The sequence below is a fragment of the Astyanax mexicanus genome, chromosome 4 (assembly GCF_023375975.1).
Source record: "Astyanax mexicanus isolate ESR-SI-001 chromosome 4, AstMex3_surface, whole genome shotgun sequence".
NCBI classification, from domain to species: domain Eukaryota; kingdom Metazoa; phylum Chordata; class Actinopteri; order Characiformes; family Acestrorhamphidae; genus Astyanax; species Astyanax mexicanus.
Window position 1 is genome coordinate 1,984,793 of NC_064411.1, and position 14,549 is coordinate 1,999,341.

The following is a 14,549-nucleotide window of genomic DNA, read 5'->3' on the forward strand; positions in this document are numbered from 1 at the left end:
GTTTTTGGTACGTCTTTGGGATGTTTTTGGTACGCCTTAGGTACGTTTTTGGGATGTTTTTGGTATGTCTTTGGTACAGTTTTGGTACAGTTAGTGTGATTTCAGTATGTTTTCGGTGCTTTTTCTGTATGTTTTTCTGTATGTTTTCGGCACAGTTCGGTAAAGTTCAGTATGTTTTGGGTATGTTTTTGGTTCGGTAAGGTATGTTTGTGGTATGTTTTTTGGTATGTTTCTGGTACGTTTCTGATACATTCTTGGTTCAGTTCGGTGTGTTTTTGGTATGTTTTCAGTACAGTACGTTTTCGGTATGTTTGTCGATTGTTTTTGTACGTTTTCGGTATGTTTTCGTTGCGTGCTTGGTGCGTCTATGGTATGTTTCTGGTATGTTTTCGGTACTGTGCGGTAGGGATCAGTGGGAGGATATTAACACAGTTTGATTGTGGGATCTGTCTTCCGTCTCTGTCTCTCTTCCTTCTCTACCCTTCTCTCTGTCATTCTCTTTCACTTTCTTTCTTCTCTAACAATCTCTCTCTCTCTTCTGTCTCTCTCTCTATCTTTTCTACAGATCTCTTTGTCTTCTGTCTCTCTCTCTTCCTTCTCTACCCTTCTCTCTGTCTTTCCCTGTCTCTTTCTTCTTCTCTAACAATCTCTCTCTCTCTAGCTTATCTACAGTTCTCTCTGTCTTCTGTCTCTCTTCCCTCTCTACCCGTCTCTCTGTCTTTCCCTGTCTCTTTCTTTCTTCTTTAACAATCTCTCTCTTCTGTCTCTTTCTCTCTATATCTTCTCTACAGATCTCTCTGTCTTCTGTCTCTCTCTCTATCTTCTCTACCCATCTCTCTGTCTTGTCTGTCTCTCTCTCTCTCTTCCTTCCCTACCCATCTCTCTGTCATCCCCTTTCTCTTTATTTCTTCTGTCTCTCTCACTTACTTCTCTACCCATATCTCTGTCTTTCCCTGTCTCTTTCTTTCTTCTCTAACAGGTTCTCTCTATTCTGTCCCTCTCTTTCTTCTCTATCCATTTGTGTCTTCTGCCTCTTTCTTTTCCTTTTCTACCCATCTCTCTGTCTTTTCTGTCTCTCTCTGCTCTACCCATCTCTCTGTCTTTCCCTGTCTCTTTCTTACTTCTCTCTCTCTCTCTCTCTCCCTCTCTCTGTCTTTTCTTTTTCCCATCGTTGTTATTGGGCTGCTCCCTCTGGTCTCCAGCCAGAGCTGTATGAGTTCACAGGTCCGGAGAGGGAGGGGAAGACTGATCCCCGGACTAATTGGACTCGCTGTGCTGCTTCCTGTGTGGATCTGGATCAGAACCCATCCCTGAGAGAATTACGGAAATCAGGAGTTTGGGTTTGTCCCAGTCTCGTCTCCTCGGAGACGCTCTGTCCCCGCCTCGTCTCCGCCACTGAAACACTGAAACACTGATCACACTGAGTTTTATTACAACACCTCTGATCACCCAAAGAATAAAGAATAACTTAACAGATACAGAACCAGGCGCTGAGTGATCAAGCAGTCGAAATTGCTGGTTCGAATCCCGGCCATGCAGCTTGCCATCATCAGCTGCTGGAGCCCTGAGAGAGCTACAGATGGCGTTCTCTCTTTCCCCTCATCACTCCTAGGGTGATGTGGATCAGCACAAGGCTGCGTCTGTGAGCTGATGTATCAGAACCACAGAGTCGTTGCGCTTTCCTCCGAGCGCTGTTAGCGCTGTGATGCTACTTGGCAAAAAGAGGTTCTAAAAGAGGCGGAGTCTTCACTTGTGACTTAGCATGTGTATCAGAGGAGGTGTGTGCTGGTTTTCTTAACCCTCCTGGTGTTGGGGAGCTTCACTAGTAAATAAGGGGGGATATACAACTTAGTAGTAGCTGAATGAGAGGAATAATTGGCCCGATAAATTGGGGAGAAAAAAGGGAGAATTTATAATTAAATGTATATTAAATATAATATGTAAATATACTAGAAGTGTACTACTTACAAAAGACAGGAACAAGAAGCGTATTTGTATTCTAATGTACTGAATATCGTTATATTGTATATCGCATATCTCCAAAACAGCAACTTTACAGGAGAGAGAAAAAACCTTCTAAACTTTCAATGGAAGTCAATGTAAAAATAGTTTATTTCAGGTAATTTTGAAGAGTTTCTATTGGTCTGTTCATCAATAAATTTTGGTACAGTGTGAGAGACAGTTTGACTGTTCAAATTATGTAGAAAATTAAAAATCGACAAAAATGAAGATACTTGTTTTTCATTGGACAGCGACAAAATATATTTAACATCAATTCTTAGTACATATACTCTAATATACATGCTGTATAATAATAGTGATACAGTTGTAATAAATGTATATTGTTTCTGTAAGCATATTTAAAATATGGAATATGGGGTTTCACACATGAAGTAGTTTAAAATGTTTAAATGTTACTTAAGTATATTTAAAATAATTCCATTTTATATATAATAATAATTCCACGAGAACACTGTACTTTAGTGCACTATAGCATAATAATGGTGCTTAGTATACTTTAATCTGCTTTTTTTTAAACCAAATTTGGACTGTTTCTATTGGATGGTTTGTTTTAATTTGGCATGGTGTGAAGGGCAGCTGATTAATTCTGAGTTATGTAAGAAATATGTCTGATATTTTGTTTAAATGGATTTATAGTGTGCTTTGGCAACACTGAGTTATTATGGGTATTACAGTAAAACGTCTGATAGAGAGAGAGAGAGAGAGAGAGAGAGAGAGAGAGAGCGAGAGAAAGAAAGAAAGAGCTCAGGCCTCCTTTTGTTCTCAAAACAGACCGAATTCTTCATGACATGAATTCCACAAGACTTTGAGAACATTCCTCAGAACCTCATGATTCAGAGCAGATCTTGGTTTTTGATCATTTTTTTTGGATCTGTTCTGCTACAGTTGAAGCTTAAAGTATATGGACGAAAGTATTGGGACAAAAAATAATAATTTTGGCTTTTAAGTAGCTATAGTAGCTGAACAACGCATGTATTGTAGAGCTATAGAAAAAAAAATGAAGAGATCACTTCAGTTTCTGATCAGTTTCTCTGATTTTGCTATTTATAGGTTTATGTTTGAGTAAAATAAACATTTTTGTTTTATTCTATAAACTACAGACAACATTTCTCCCAAATTCCAAATAAAAATATTCTCATTTACAGCATTTATTTACAGAAAATGAGAAATGTCTGAAATAACAAAAAGATACAGAGCTTTCAGACCTCAAATAATGCAAAGAAAACAAACAAGTTCATATTCATAAAGTTTTAAGAGTTCAGAAATAATCAATATTTGGTGAAATAACCCTCTTTTTTTGCATCATGTTCTCCTCCTCCACCAGTCTTACACACTGCTTTTGGATAACTTTATGCTGCTTTACTCCTGGTGCAAAAATTCAAGCAGTTCATCTTCCTCTTGATTATATTCCAGAGGTTTTTTATTTAGTAAAATCGAAGAAACTCGTCATTTTTGTCCAAAGTTTTATTTTATTGAGATTTTAATTGAGAAACCAACACAAAGTAGCTCTTAATTTTGTGAAATGAAATGAAGGAAATTATACACGTTTTTTTTAAAACTTGAATCAAATAAAAATCTCAAAAGTGTGACATGCAAAGTTATTCAGCCCAATCTATATCAGTACTTAGCAGAGCCACCTTTTTGTCCATGTCGTCTCTAAACCTTAATTAACCTTAATTCATTTTTAGCTCAGCTTTTACCACAGATAATTGTTTTTAACATTCTGTTTTTTAAAGTATTACGCAACAAATCATGTATTATTGTTCTGTTTAACTATTCACAGACACAAGTTAGCAAAGATATGCAGTTTCATAACACTTTGTTCTGCTGAACTGTGCGATTGTACACAGAAACAGCGCCATCTACAGGCTGCGTTTGATGCGTCAGTCAGATCGCACAGTGTGAGCGTATGAATCGCAGGCATTGTTCGTACAACACAAATTTTTGGAACCCAGTTTTGGAACCCTTCTTTAATTTTACAACATAAAACATCACATAAAATAAAAAAGATACCATGGATGACCCTGTAAAAAAAGGCAGGAAAATGATTGGAAAATCAGGGAATTCTTAACAGGTAATGTCCTAAAAAATGAAAAAATGTTGCTGGGAACTCAGTCTTTGGTACACCCATTCCTGAGACATGTGAGCGCCATTTAAACACACTAAAAACACTCAAATCAGATAAATTACACCCATAAAATACAGGATATGTTACTCTTCATCACTAACATTGAATAAAAATCACCTGAATGCATGAATCTTAAAGAATATAGATGGAAGGAGGAAATCTAGGGTTCTAGGGTTGAAGAAATGAATTGTATTTGCTTTTTTATGCATTGTCTTAGCTTTTTCACATTTGGGATTTAGGGTTGCTTGTCTGGTTATATAAATAAAAGCTAGAAGGAGTTTTACAGGACTCCAGAACGACCCCAATAATGGAGAACCTGGAGTTCATTAACTGTTTAGTCAAATCAAGGGTGTTACAACAAGAAAATACCAAACTGTGAGAAGAACCAGGCCTGAGAACAACTGCTTTATGTAGAGTAAACCAGTCCTCCAATGGCACAAATCCAAAAAAGCCCATTCCCTTCGTTTCTAAGGTCAATAAAAGACTAAAAATGTGGGATATGTAGTCAAACCTAAAGAACGAAAAATCTCCAGCTACAGTCCAGCCTGGAAAAGAACCAAACCACAGTGAACAGAGATTCTACCGGCCGGCTGGAGCTCGCTCTGCTCTGGCTGGATAAGAAAGAAGTGATGCATGAAGAAAGACCATGGGGGGACAATTTAATGATGCCGAGAAAGGATGTTTGAATGGGTTTGGATTGCTATGAACTGAAACACTGAAGAGAACAATAAACTCAACCACACCCCTTTACCTCACACTCTACACACATCCATAATCTATAACAAATACAGCTCTGGAAAACAAGTACAAAACTAATCAGTTTCTCTGATTTTGCTATTTATAGGTTTATGTTTGAGTAAAATGAACATTGTTGTTTTAATATAATATAAACTACCGAAAACATTTCTCCCAAAATTTAAGTAAATATATTTTCATTTAAAGCATTTATTTACAGAAAATGAGAAATGGTCAAATTAACGAAAAAGATGCAGAGCTTTCAGACCTCAAATAATGCAAAGAAAACAAGTTCGTATTCATTTAGAAACAACAACAACACTATAGTTGTATCTAAGGAAGAGTTTAGAATCAATAAAGGGTAGGAAAACCCACATTTTATTCACACACATTTCAATTCTTATGATCTTCAGTCTGGATTCTCTTTGCTTCTCATTGAAGAAGCTCCTTTTTCTAGCTTTTTCCCGCCTTCACCCCAGCTGCCCTTTGCCATTCTTTTTATAGGTCACTTGATGTCATCCTGTGGTTGATAACTGACATTCAAATAAGTTGACGTTCAATCTCCTGACCTGAACCCCATTGAAAAACCTCTGAACGTAGTGATTTAAGATGTTAGTTGGTCACAATCCAATTTTGGAGCCAGAAGTGGAATAATGTTACCCAAAAGCAGTGTGTAAGACTGGTGGAGGATAACATGAAAACCAGGGTTATTCCACCAAATATTGATTTGTGAACTCGTAAAACTTAAAAAAAGCTCTGCATCTTTTTGTTATTTCAGCCATTTCTCATTTTCCGCAAATAAATGCTCTAAATGAGAATATTTTTATTTGGATCGATCCACCTTAATTCTGATTTGGAAGTACACTTAGAGCAACCCTCAGTTTCAACGTAGCCAAGCATTTACAAAAACAGGGATTGACACGACAAGTAAATAATAACTACATTTAATTATTCTTAATTAAAAGTACATTTTAAAATAACAGTGAATACAGGATAAAAATAGATCAAACTAAACAAGAGGCTTAATTGATAAGAAATTAAGATGAAAAGAAGATAAGAGATTAATAAAAAAACTAAAAAACTAAGCTAAAACAAACTTACATAGTACAAAAAATAATAATAAAAGAAACAAATTATAATAAGTTAAAAAGTAATAACAAAACTATTACAAATAAAATAATTAAATAAATTAAAAAACTTAAATCAAATCAAATCAAATTTATTTGTATTATGCTTTTTACAACATGATCACAGGACAAAGAATCAGGCGAAACATTAAACATAGAAAATACAGAATACAGATATAAAAATAAATAAGATCAATCACTTAAGACAAAACTAAAAGTAGAAAGACCCACAAACCAGCAACACCTGAAGACGCTGCTTTAATGACCTGGAAAATCATCGTAAATTATGTTTGCATTAAATGCATTAAAAATGAACATTTTATTGAAGATTTATAAGATAAGTTCATTTGTTCAGTTACTTTTGAACCCCTGAAATGAGGAGGATTTGTAGAATAATGTTTGTAGTTTCTAAAAACGCTTTATATGATGTTTTTGTTCAACCGCTTAAATTAAACCTGAAATTCTGAACTTCTATAGTGTATTATTTAGAGCCCAAATCATGAAGATTGTCTCACTGTCTGAGTATTTATGTTCCTAACTGTACATTTACTACCTTATCCTCGCACTTACCCCTCTACCCCTCCACCCTCCCCCATCTTTGCCCCACCAGTGATCAGATTTCCCCCCTGAGTTCTGCAGCAGAATTACAGCTCGGCATCTCAGGAATTATTTGTGTTGGATGGGTTTGATTGTAATTACAGCCGTACTGATGGAGAGATGGAGAAAATTACCTTCCATTACCCCCCCCACCCCCACCCACAACCACCACCCGCAACCCCCACCCTCGACCCCAGCACCAGCACCAGCCCCACTCCGGCCCACCTGTTACCCTCCTGACTGAGCCGGGGGGGGGGGGGCATTAAGGGTGTAGAGATGATGTGATTCTCCAGAACAGGAGCAGACCTGCAGGGTGGTGTTGTGTCTGGATGGTTGGAGTTAATGTGGTCAGTGGGTCAGTTTATAAAGATTAAAGTACAGCTGTAAATATCATAATCCTATAAAATATCAATATATCAGATTTTTTTCTAAATACACTCAGTAAGTACAGTAAGTAATTTGAATAAGAACTGCTCTGTGGATGCTAAGGTAATGTATGTGGTTGCTAAGGAGGTACTATTGTGTAGGTGTTGGCTGCTAAGGTATTGCGCTATGGTATACATTGTGGTTTCTAAGGTGTTGCTAGGGGTGTATGATAATAAAAAAATATTATCATACACCCAATATTTATGTGAACTGCCAGTGATAGGATGGTGAACAGTGGCTGATCGGCAGTTGAATGGTGGGTGAACGGCAGGTAATCTGTGGATGATCAGTAGGTGATTGCAGGGTGAACAATGGATGGATGGCAGGTTATTGGCGGGTAAATAGCAGGTGATTGGCAGATGAATGGCAGAGGGATGGTAGGTGATTGGTGTGTGAACGACAGAGGGATAGCAGGTGATCGGCGGGTAAATGGGCAGGTGATTGGCGGGTGAACAGCGGGTGATCAGCAGTTGAACGGCGGGTGATCGGTGGATGATTGGCAGGTGATCGCAGGGTGAACAACGGATGGATGGCAGGTTATTGGCAGATGAATGGCAGAGGGATGGCAGGTGATCGGCAGGAGATTAGTGGGTGAACAGCGGAGGGATGGCAGGTGAACGGCGGGTGAACGGCAGATTAGTGGGTGAACTGACGGATAAATGGCAGGTGAACAGCTGATTAATCAGAGGGTTAACGGCGAGTGTTAGGCTGGTGGACAGTGGGTTATTGACGGGTAATCTCCTGTGTGTCTTGGACTGCCAGAGACTACTCTACCTGACCTGCCTGTACAGGGGATTATGGGTAGGGACTGTCGGCACCTCCACCCTCGTCTCCACTGTACACACACCACACGCCACATCTGTACTGAATTCCTCACCCGCATCTGCACACCGAGCCGAGTCCAGCTGCAGGACACCAGAACTGTCTGTGATTGGATCCAATCTAACGAAAGAAATAACTGTATAAAACCAATTCCAAAACATTAAATTAAATCAGAATTAAATGATTCATAAATTTCATAGACCATTTTACCAGATAAATGCTGGACTGGTGGGTGGTTGCTAGGCAGTTGCTATGGTGTACCCCAGGTGGTTGCAAAGGTGTCTTGGGTGGTTACTCAGGTGTTGCTACGTGTTATGAGTGTGTTCGCCATACGGGACATTGTTTATTGTATATGTACTGATGCGTAATAATCTTACAGTAGTCAAATTTACTATAGTTTGACTTTCTGTAGGTTGCGTGTATTAGCATTAGCATTAACACACTCAGTTCTCAGTGTGTTTGTAGTTGCTGAAGGGTTTTTTTCAGGTGAGTTTTTTTCCAGGTGCAGCATGTGAGAGTAATTAGCAATCAGGGTGATGCATTTTTAAGGCCAATGGTTCTGATTTGGGGACAGAAATGTGAATTTTTGAGAATTTTTCAGCATGATGTTTGAATGAGAAAGCTGTTCGCCGGCTGATCTCTGGAATCTGAAAGTTGGTCCTGTAGGTAATTAAGAAGATAGGAGTTAATTTATAAAAGCCTCTACTGGACCCTCTGAAGAGGCTGAAGAACCTCCCATTAACAGGCAGTAAATCAGGGCTGCTGCTCTCGCGCCGGCGCTGCTCTCGCGGCAACGCTGCTGATTTAATGCCGTGTTTATGTGAAACGGAAGCCGGCGCTGTAAAACGGCGATGTCCATTTAAGCGCCGGACTGACGGAGCGGCCGGTGAATGGATCACACTCTCGACCCGTCAGCTCCGAAAGCTTTTAGATTTACACTCATATTATGACCCGATCCAGCATTCCATTACCAGTACACTACTGGGATTACTGGAGACGTTCTGTCACTCATAAAAGTCACAATATTTTATTCATGAACAGTAAAAAAAGGATGAGGAAGTGTGTTTGGTGGTCGGCCAATCAGAACAGAGAGAATAATTAAATAGAGAAACATTACGGTAAGAAAGAGCCAGATACTAAAAACAGTATTACTAAAGATAAGACTGAAAGCGAAACTGAAAAAGGTAGAAATACTGAAAAAAGAACCAGTACAGTATGGAAATACTTAAAGCAGAATCGCAACAGAGAAAAGACCGAAATCAGAATGGATAAAGAAAGATGGATTAAAAGCTGGATTGATGTAGATGTTTGGTAAGCTGAAAGTAGGACTGACAGTAAAATCTAAACAGGTAAAAGTACTGAAAATATTTTAATATAAAATCTGAAAATCTCTAAATCACCCACTATTATCAGCCCTCACTAAAACTCCCACAATTCACCTGCACCCACTATTATCAGCCCTCACTACAACTCCCATAATGCACCTGCATCCTCTATTATCAGCCCTCACTACAACTCCCATAATTTACCTGCACCCACTATTATCAGCCCTCACTACAACTCCCATAATTCACCTGCACCCACTATTATCAGCCCTCACTACTACAACTCCCATAATTCACCTGCACCCACTATTATCAGGCCCTCACTACAACTCCCATAATTCACCTGCACCCACTATTATCAGCCCTCACTACAACTCCCATAATGCACCTGCATCCTCTATTATCAGCCCTCACTACAACTCCCATAATTCACCTGCACCCACTATTATCAGCCCTCACTACAACTCCCATAATTCACCTGCACCCACTATTATCAGCCCCCACTACAACTTCCATAATTCACCTGCACCCACTATTATCAGACCCTCACTACAACTCCCATAATTCACCTGCACCCACTATTATCAGCCCTCACTACAACTCCCATAATTCACCTGCACCCACTATTATCAGACCCTCACTACAACTCCCATAATTCACCTGCACCCACTATTATCAGCCCCCACTACAACTTCCATAATTCACCTGCACCCACTATTATCAGACCCTCACTACAACTCCCATAATTCACCTGCACCCACTATTATCAGACCCTCACTACAACTCCCATAATTCACCTGCACCCACTATTATCAGCCCTCACTACAACTCCCATAATTCACCTGCACCCACTGTTATCAGCCCTCACTACATCTCCCATAATTCACATTCACCCACTATTATCAGCCCTCACTACAAGTCCCATAATTCACCTGCACCCACTATTATCAGCCCTCACTACAACTCCCATAATTCACCTGCACCCACTGTTATCAGCCCTCACTACATCTCCCATAATTCACCTGCACCCACTATTATCAGCTCTCACTACATCCCCCATAATTCACATACACACACACCATAATTAACACACAGATATGTCAGTGTACTGGAAATTAAACATACATCACAAATGTTTATACACTGTACATGCCAAACACGAAAACACACACCTAGAAATACACTAAGCATACACAATTTACACACACACACACACACACACACACACACACACACACACACACACACACACATTTTCTCACACACAGAAGTTAATTATTCTGTATAGCACCATGTGCTGCTGAGACTCCCAGTAGTGCACTCACAGTGGGCCTAAAAACAACACACACTCACACACACACTGAACAGCTGTACAATGCACGCACCACACACACACACACACACACACACACACACACACACACACACTACAGAGAGCCCTGGCTATTGAAATGTTATTTGCTGCCCAGTCAAAACAACTGAGATAGAGGAATGTGTTTATGAGAATAAAAGTAAATACATTAACTTCTACAAAATCCAGTTCCAGGTTTTACTACAAACTGGTTTCAGATTCAGTTTTTTTTAAATCAAGTCATCTAATAAAGCTGTTTACATGTGAGAATTCAATGATACAATACGTTTCAAGGATGCTTACATTAACCACATTTATATGTATAGCACTGCTCTCTAGTGGGTGGGGTTTAAACTGAACACAAAATCAACCACTTCTGACACCAATTTTTTCACATAAATTAATAATTAAATATCCATACTGTATTTTTGAAAACTGATACAGTACTATAAAATATAAATGTAATGTAAGCATTATACTGTCAGTCATACTGGTTGAATAGCTTAGTTAGGCTCCTCATGCATGTATATATAGACCATATACATAATTAATGTGTAGAACACAAAGATTGAGGAGATAATTTGTCCCCAGATCTATCAGGCTTTTTCACTCCCCTATGCAGCAAACATGTGGAAGAAGGTTCTGTGGTCAGATCAGACCAAAGTTGAACTTTTAGGTTTAAATGTAAAGATCTATGTTTTGTGGAAAAGTAACACTGCTCATCACCCTGAACACACCATCCCCACTGCACTGTGAAACATGGTGGTGGCAGCATCATGCTGTGGGGATGAGTTTTTCTTCAGCAGGGACAGATTTAGGAAGCTGGTCAGAGTTGATGGATGAAAGATAGAGGGAGATAAATAAATACAGGACAATCCTGGAAGAAGAAAATCTGTTGGAGGCTGTAAAAGGCTTGAGATCGTCCAGCAAGACGATGACCCTAAACATACAGCCAGAGCTACAGTGGAGCTATAATGATTTAGATCAGAGAATATTCATGTGTTACAATGATCCAGTTAAAGTCCTAAAGACCTAAATCTCATTGATCTTCTGTGGAGAGACATGAAAACTGCTGTTCACAGACCAACACTCTCCATCCAACCTGACTGATCTTCAGCTGTTTTATAAAGAAGAATGGAGGAAAAATCTAGATCTAGTCTCTAGATGATCAAAGCTGGTAGAAATAGACCCCAAAAGTTACTACTAATTATTAATACAAGGGGTCAGAATACTTGTTTTATTGGTTTATCACTTAAAATCTCAATAAAATATTATATTAAATTTAGGTTTGTGGTTGTAATGTGACAAAATGTGAAAAAGTATGAATACCTTTGCAAGCTATTGAATATATGTTTTTTGTATCGGTAGTAAACTTTTCAAATGCAGACATGTGAAAGTACTGAAGTGTTTGTATGTCTGTATATACTGTGTGTATATTGCGTGTGAGTGTGTGTGTGTGTGTGTTGCGTGAGGTGTTCAGTCTCAGTTTCTCTGCAGTTGCTGCTGTTTCTCCATCTGCTAACATGCCTTCAATCTGACATCAGTCGCCCAGGAGAGAACGCCACTGTGTGTGTGTGGTGTGTGTGTGTGAGTGTGTGTGTGTGTGTGTGTGGAGGGCATGGGAGCACAGCTGAGTAGACAGGTCACACCAACCGAGAGCAAGTTTGGGCGTGTGTGTTTGTGTACGCGTGGGCGATTACCAATGGTCCGTTAAAGATCTGAACCAGAAGCTCCAGAGTGGCGGAGATAAAGAGAGAGAGAGAGAGAGAGAGAGAGAGAATACAAAGTGATACTTGATCCACCTTTTTTTTACACTCATTAAAAAAATCTGATAGTTGTAGTGTAGTGAATGTAGTGATGATATATTATAGTGATTACAGTATTAGAGTGAAAGGATATATTTTAAAATGTATAGTGTAAAACTGTCCTGTAACTGAAAGGAGGATCTAGTTTAGACCCTGTTGGATCCTCAATGCTGGATATAAGATGAGATTGAGGGGTTGGGTTTGGAGGTTCTACAGGTTCTGTATGGATCCTGCAGCACATTTACCCACAGATGTTGCTACCGCTGGGCCTGTAGATCCTGTAGCTCTACACTCGTAGGATGAAGCTGAAGCTCAGTCCCAGCTGCTCCATAAATGCTGGATTGGTGATAAATCTGGAGAGCGGGCAGGACGAGGAAGTGCTGTAATCTGGTGGAGACTGTGTTCCTGGGAAACCCTTGCTGTGTGTGGGGGAACATTATCCTGCTGAAAAATCCTGCTGCTATCAGCTGGAAGTTCTGCAGGAGAGAAAGCAGCAACACATGGATCTGCAGGATGTTCTGCTCAGATCACTGAGATCACTGTTAGTAATGGTTCTCCTATCACTTCTAGGAGTGACCGACTCTCACTGTATGAGATGATGCTCGTCAGATCAAATAATTAATCACTCCTGCAGTTTACACTGCGAACTCTTCAGTCCAGGTCAAAGACAGAATTGAAGCCTCCATACTCAAAAAAATTGACCATCATCAAATCCCAAAAATAACATTGTCACAATAAATTATACAGTTCTACCCTGTAGCAGCCCATGTTTCTCATTCATGACACCACAACAAATAAAGATAGACTGATTTTTTTCTGTTTTTAGATTATGTGTTTTCTTTTATTGGTTTCTTTAATTATATTATTTGTTTGCTAAATTTTGTACACTGCTTTTTGTTCCATTAAGGATTATTTACTTGTACCTAAAAAGCTTGAATGGCAAGGCAGGGAAAAATACTTTGGGGTGTTCCAAAACTTCTGTAGGGTAGCGTATGTGACAATCCAGTGACTTGTTGTAAAGGTAAGATGTTTGTAAAGTGAGATAAAACAGAAATATATAGATTTTAAGGGGCAGTGTACTTATTTAGGTTATAAAGGGGTGGTGGTGGCTCAGTGATTAGAGCACCTGGTTATTGATGACATGGTTGTGGGTTCGATACTCAGGTTTAACGTGATGCCACTGTTGAATCCTTGAGCAAAGCCTTTAAAACTAATTGCGTTAATAATTAACTACCTTTTTTTTTTTACATAATTCATAATTACATTGTCCTTGTGATGTCCAACAGTGAACTTAGTGAACTGTGCAGTACAAATCCTGCTGCTCTACTGTGCTAGGCTAAAAGCTAAATCTAATCCGATTCTTTACTTCTTTTTCTTCTTCTCTTTCCACAGATACGTACCAGTCCCTGTTTATCTTCTCTCAGGATCACCTCAGCTCCCTGTTTGAGAGCATTTACGCCCCGCTGTCTGGCGACATCTCTCTGCACATTTCTGCACTGTTTTCAGACTTGTCCCTCTTCATACGAGACCCCTCGTCCAATGTCTCGGTGGAGGCTGCCGTCCACCGTTTCTATGACAACCTCTTCCCTCTTGTATACACCCGCCTCATCTACCCTGGTGCGGCGGTGGACGGAACTGAGGGTGACGAGCTCTCCGACTGCCTGAGGATGACGCGGCAGGACTTGAACCCGTTCGGACGCCACGCCCTGGCGATGAGCGAGGAGCTGGGGGAGTCCCTGAGGGACGCCAGGGCGCTGAGCCGGGCCTTCGCCGTGGGCGAGGAGCTGATGAACGGGACGGAGATGGCGCCGCTGAGCAGAGAGTGCACCCGGGCGCTGGTGAGGATGCAGTACTGCCCGCACTGCCGTGGACTGACCCTCATCCGGCCCTGCGGAGCGTTCTGCCTCAACGTGATGCGAGGCTGCCTGGCCAGTCTGTCCGAGCTGGACATGCCCTGGAGGCAGTACGTCGCCATCCTGGAGGATCTGACCAAGGCCGTGGCCGGAGAGCACAGTCTGGAGCTCGCCCTGCTGGGGATCAGGGGTCGAGTCAACGAGGCCATTCTTAATGCACGACTCCATGGTCCCAGTCTAGCGGCTACAGTAAGTGACCATTCTGGACCATAATAAGCTGCAAAGACTTGTTGATTTTATAGAGAGCTGCTTTAAACCTTTAGGTGACTACTGATGTTTAGTAGAATTAACACCTTTT

At 40.2% G+C, this 14,549-nt stretch overlaps 1 protein-coding gene across 2 annotated transcripts in view; it reads left to right on the top strand.

Annotated features, from left to right (window-relative positions):
• gpc5c (glypican 5c) overlaps positions 1-14,549 on the top strand; it is a 180,365-nt gene that overhangs the window by 30,351 nt on the left and 135,465 nt on the right. For both annotated transcript variants that reach the window (XM_022664952.2, XM_049477309.1), the window contains exon 3: positions 13,731-14,440. In XM_022664952.2, coding sequence (XP_022520673.2) covers positions 13,731-14,440 — 710 coding nt within the window. The remainder of the gene's footprint in view (positions 1-13,730; positions 14,441-14,549) is intronic.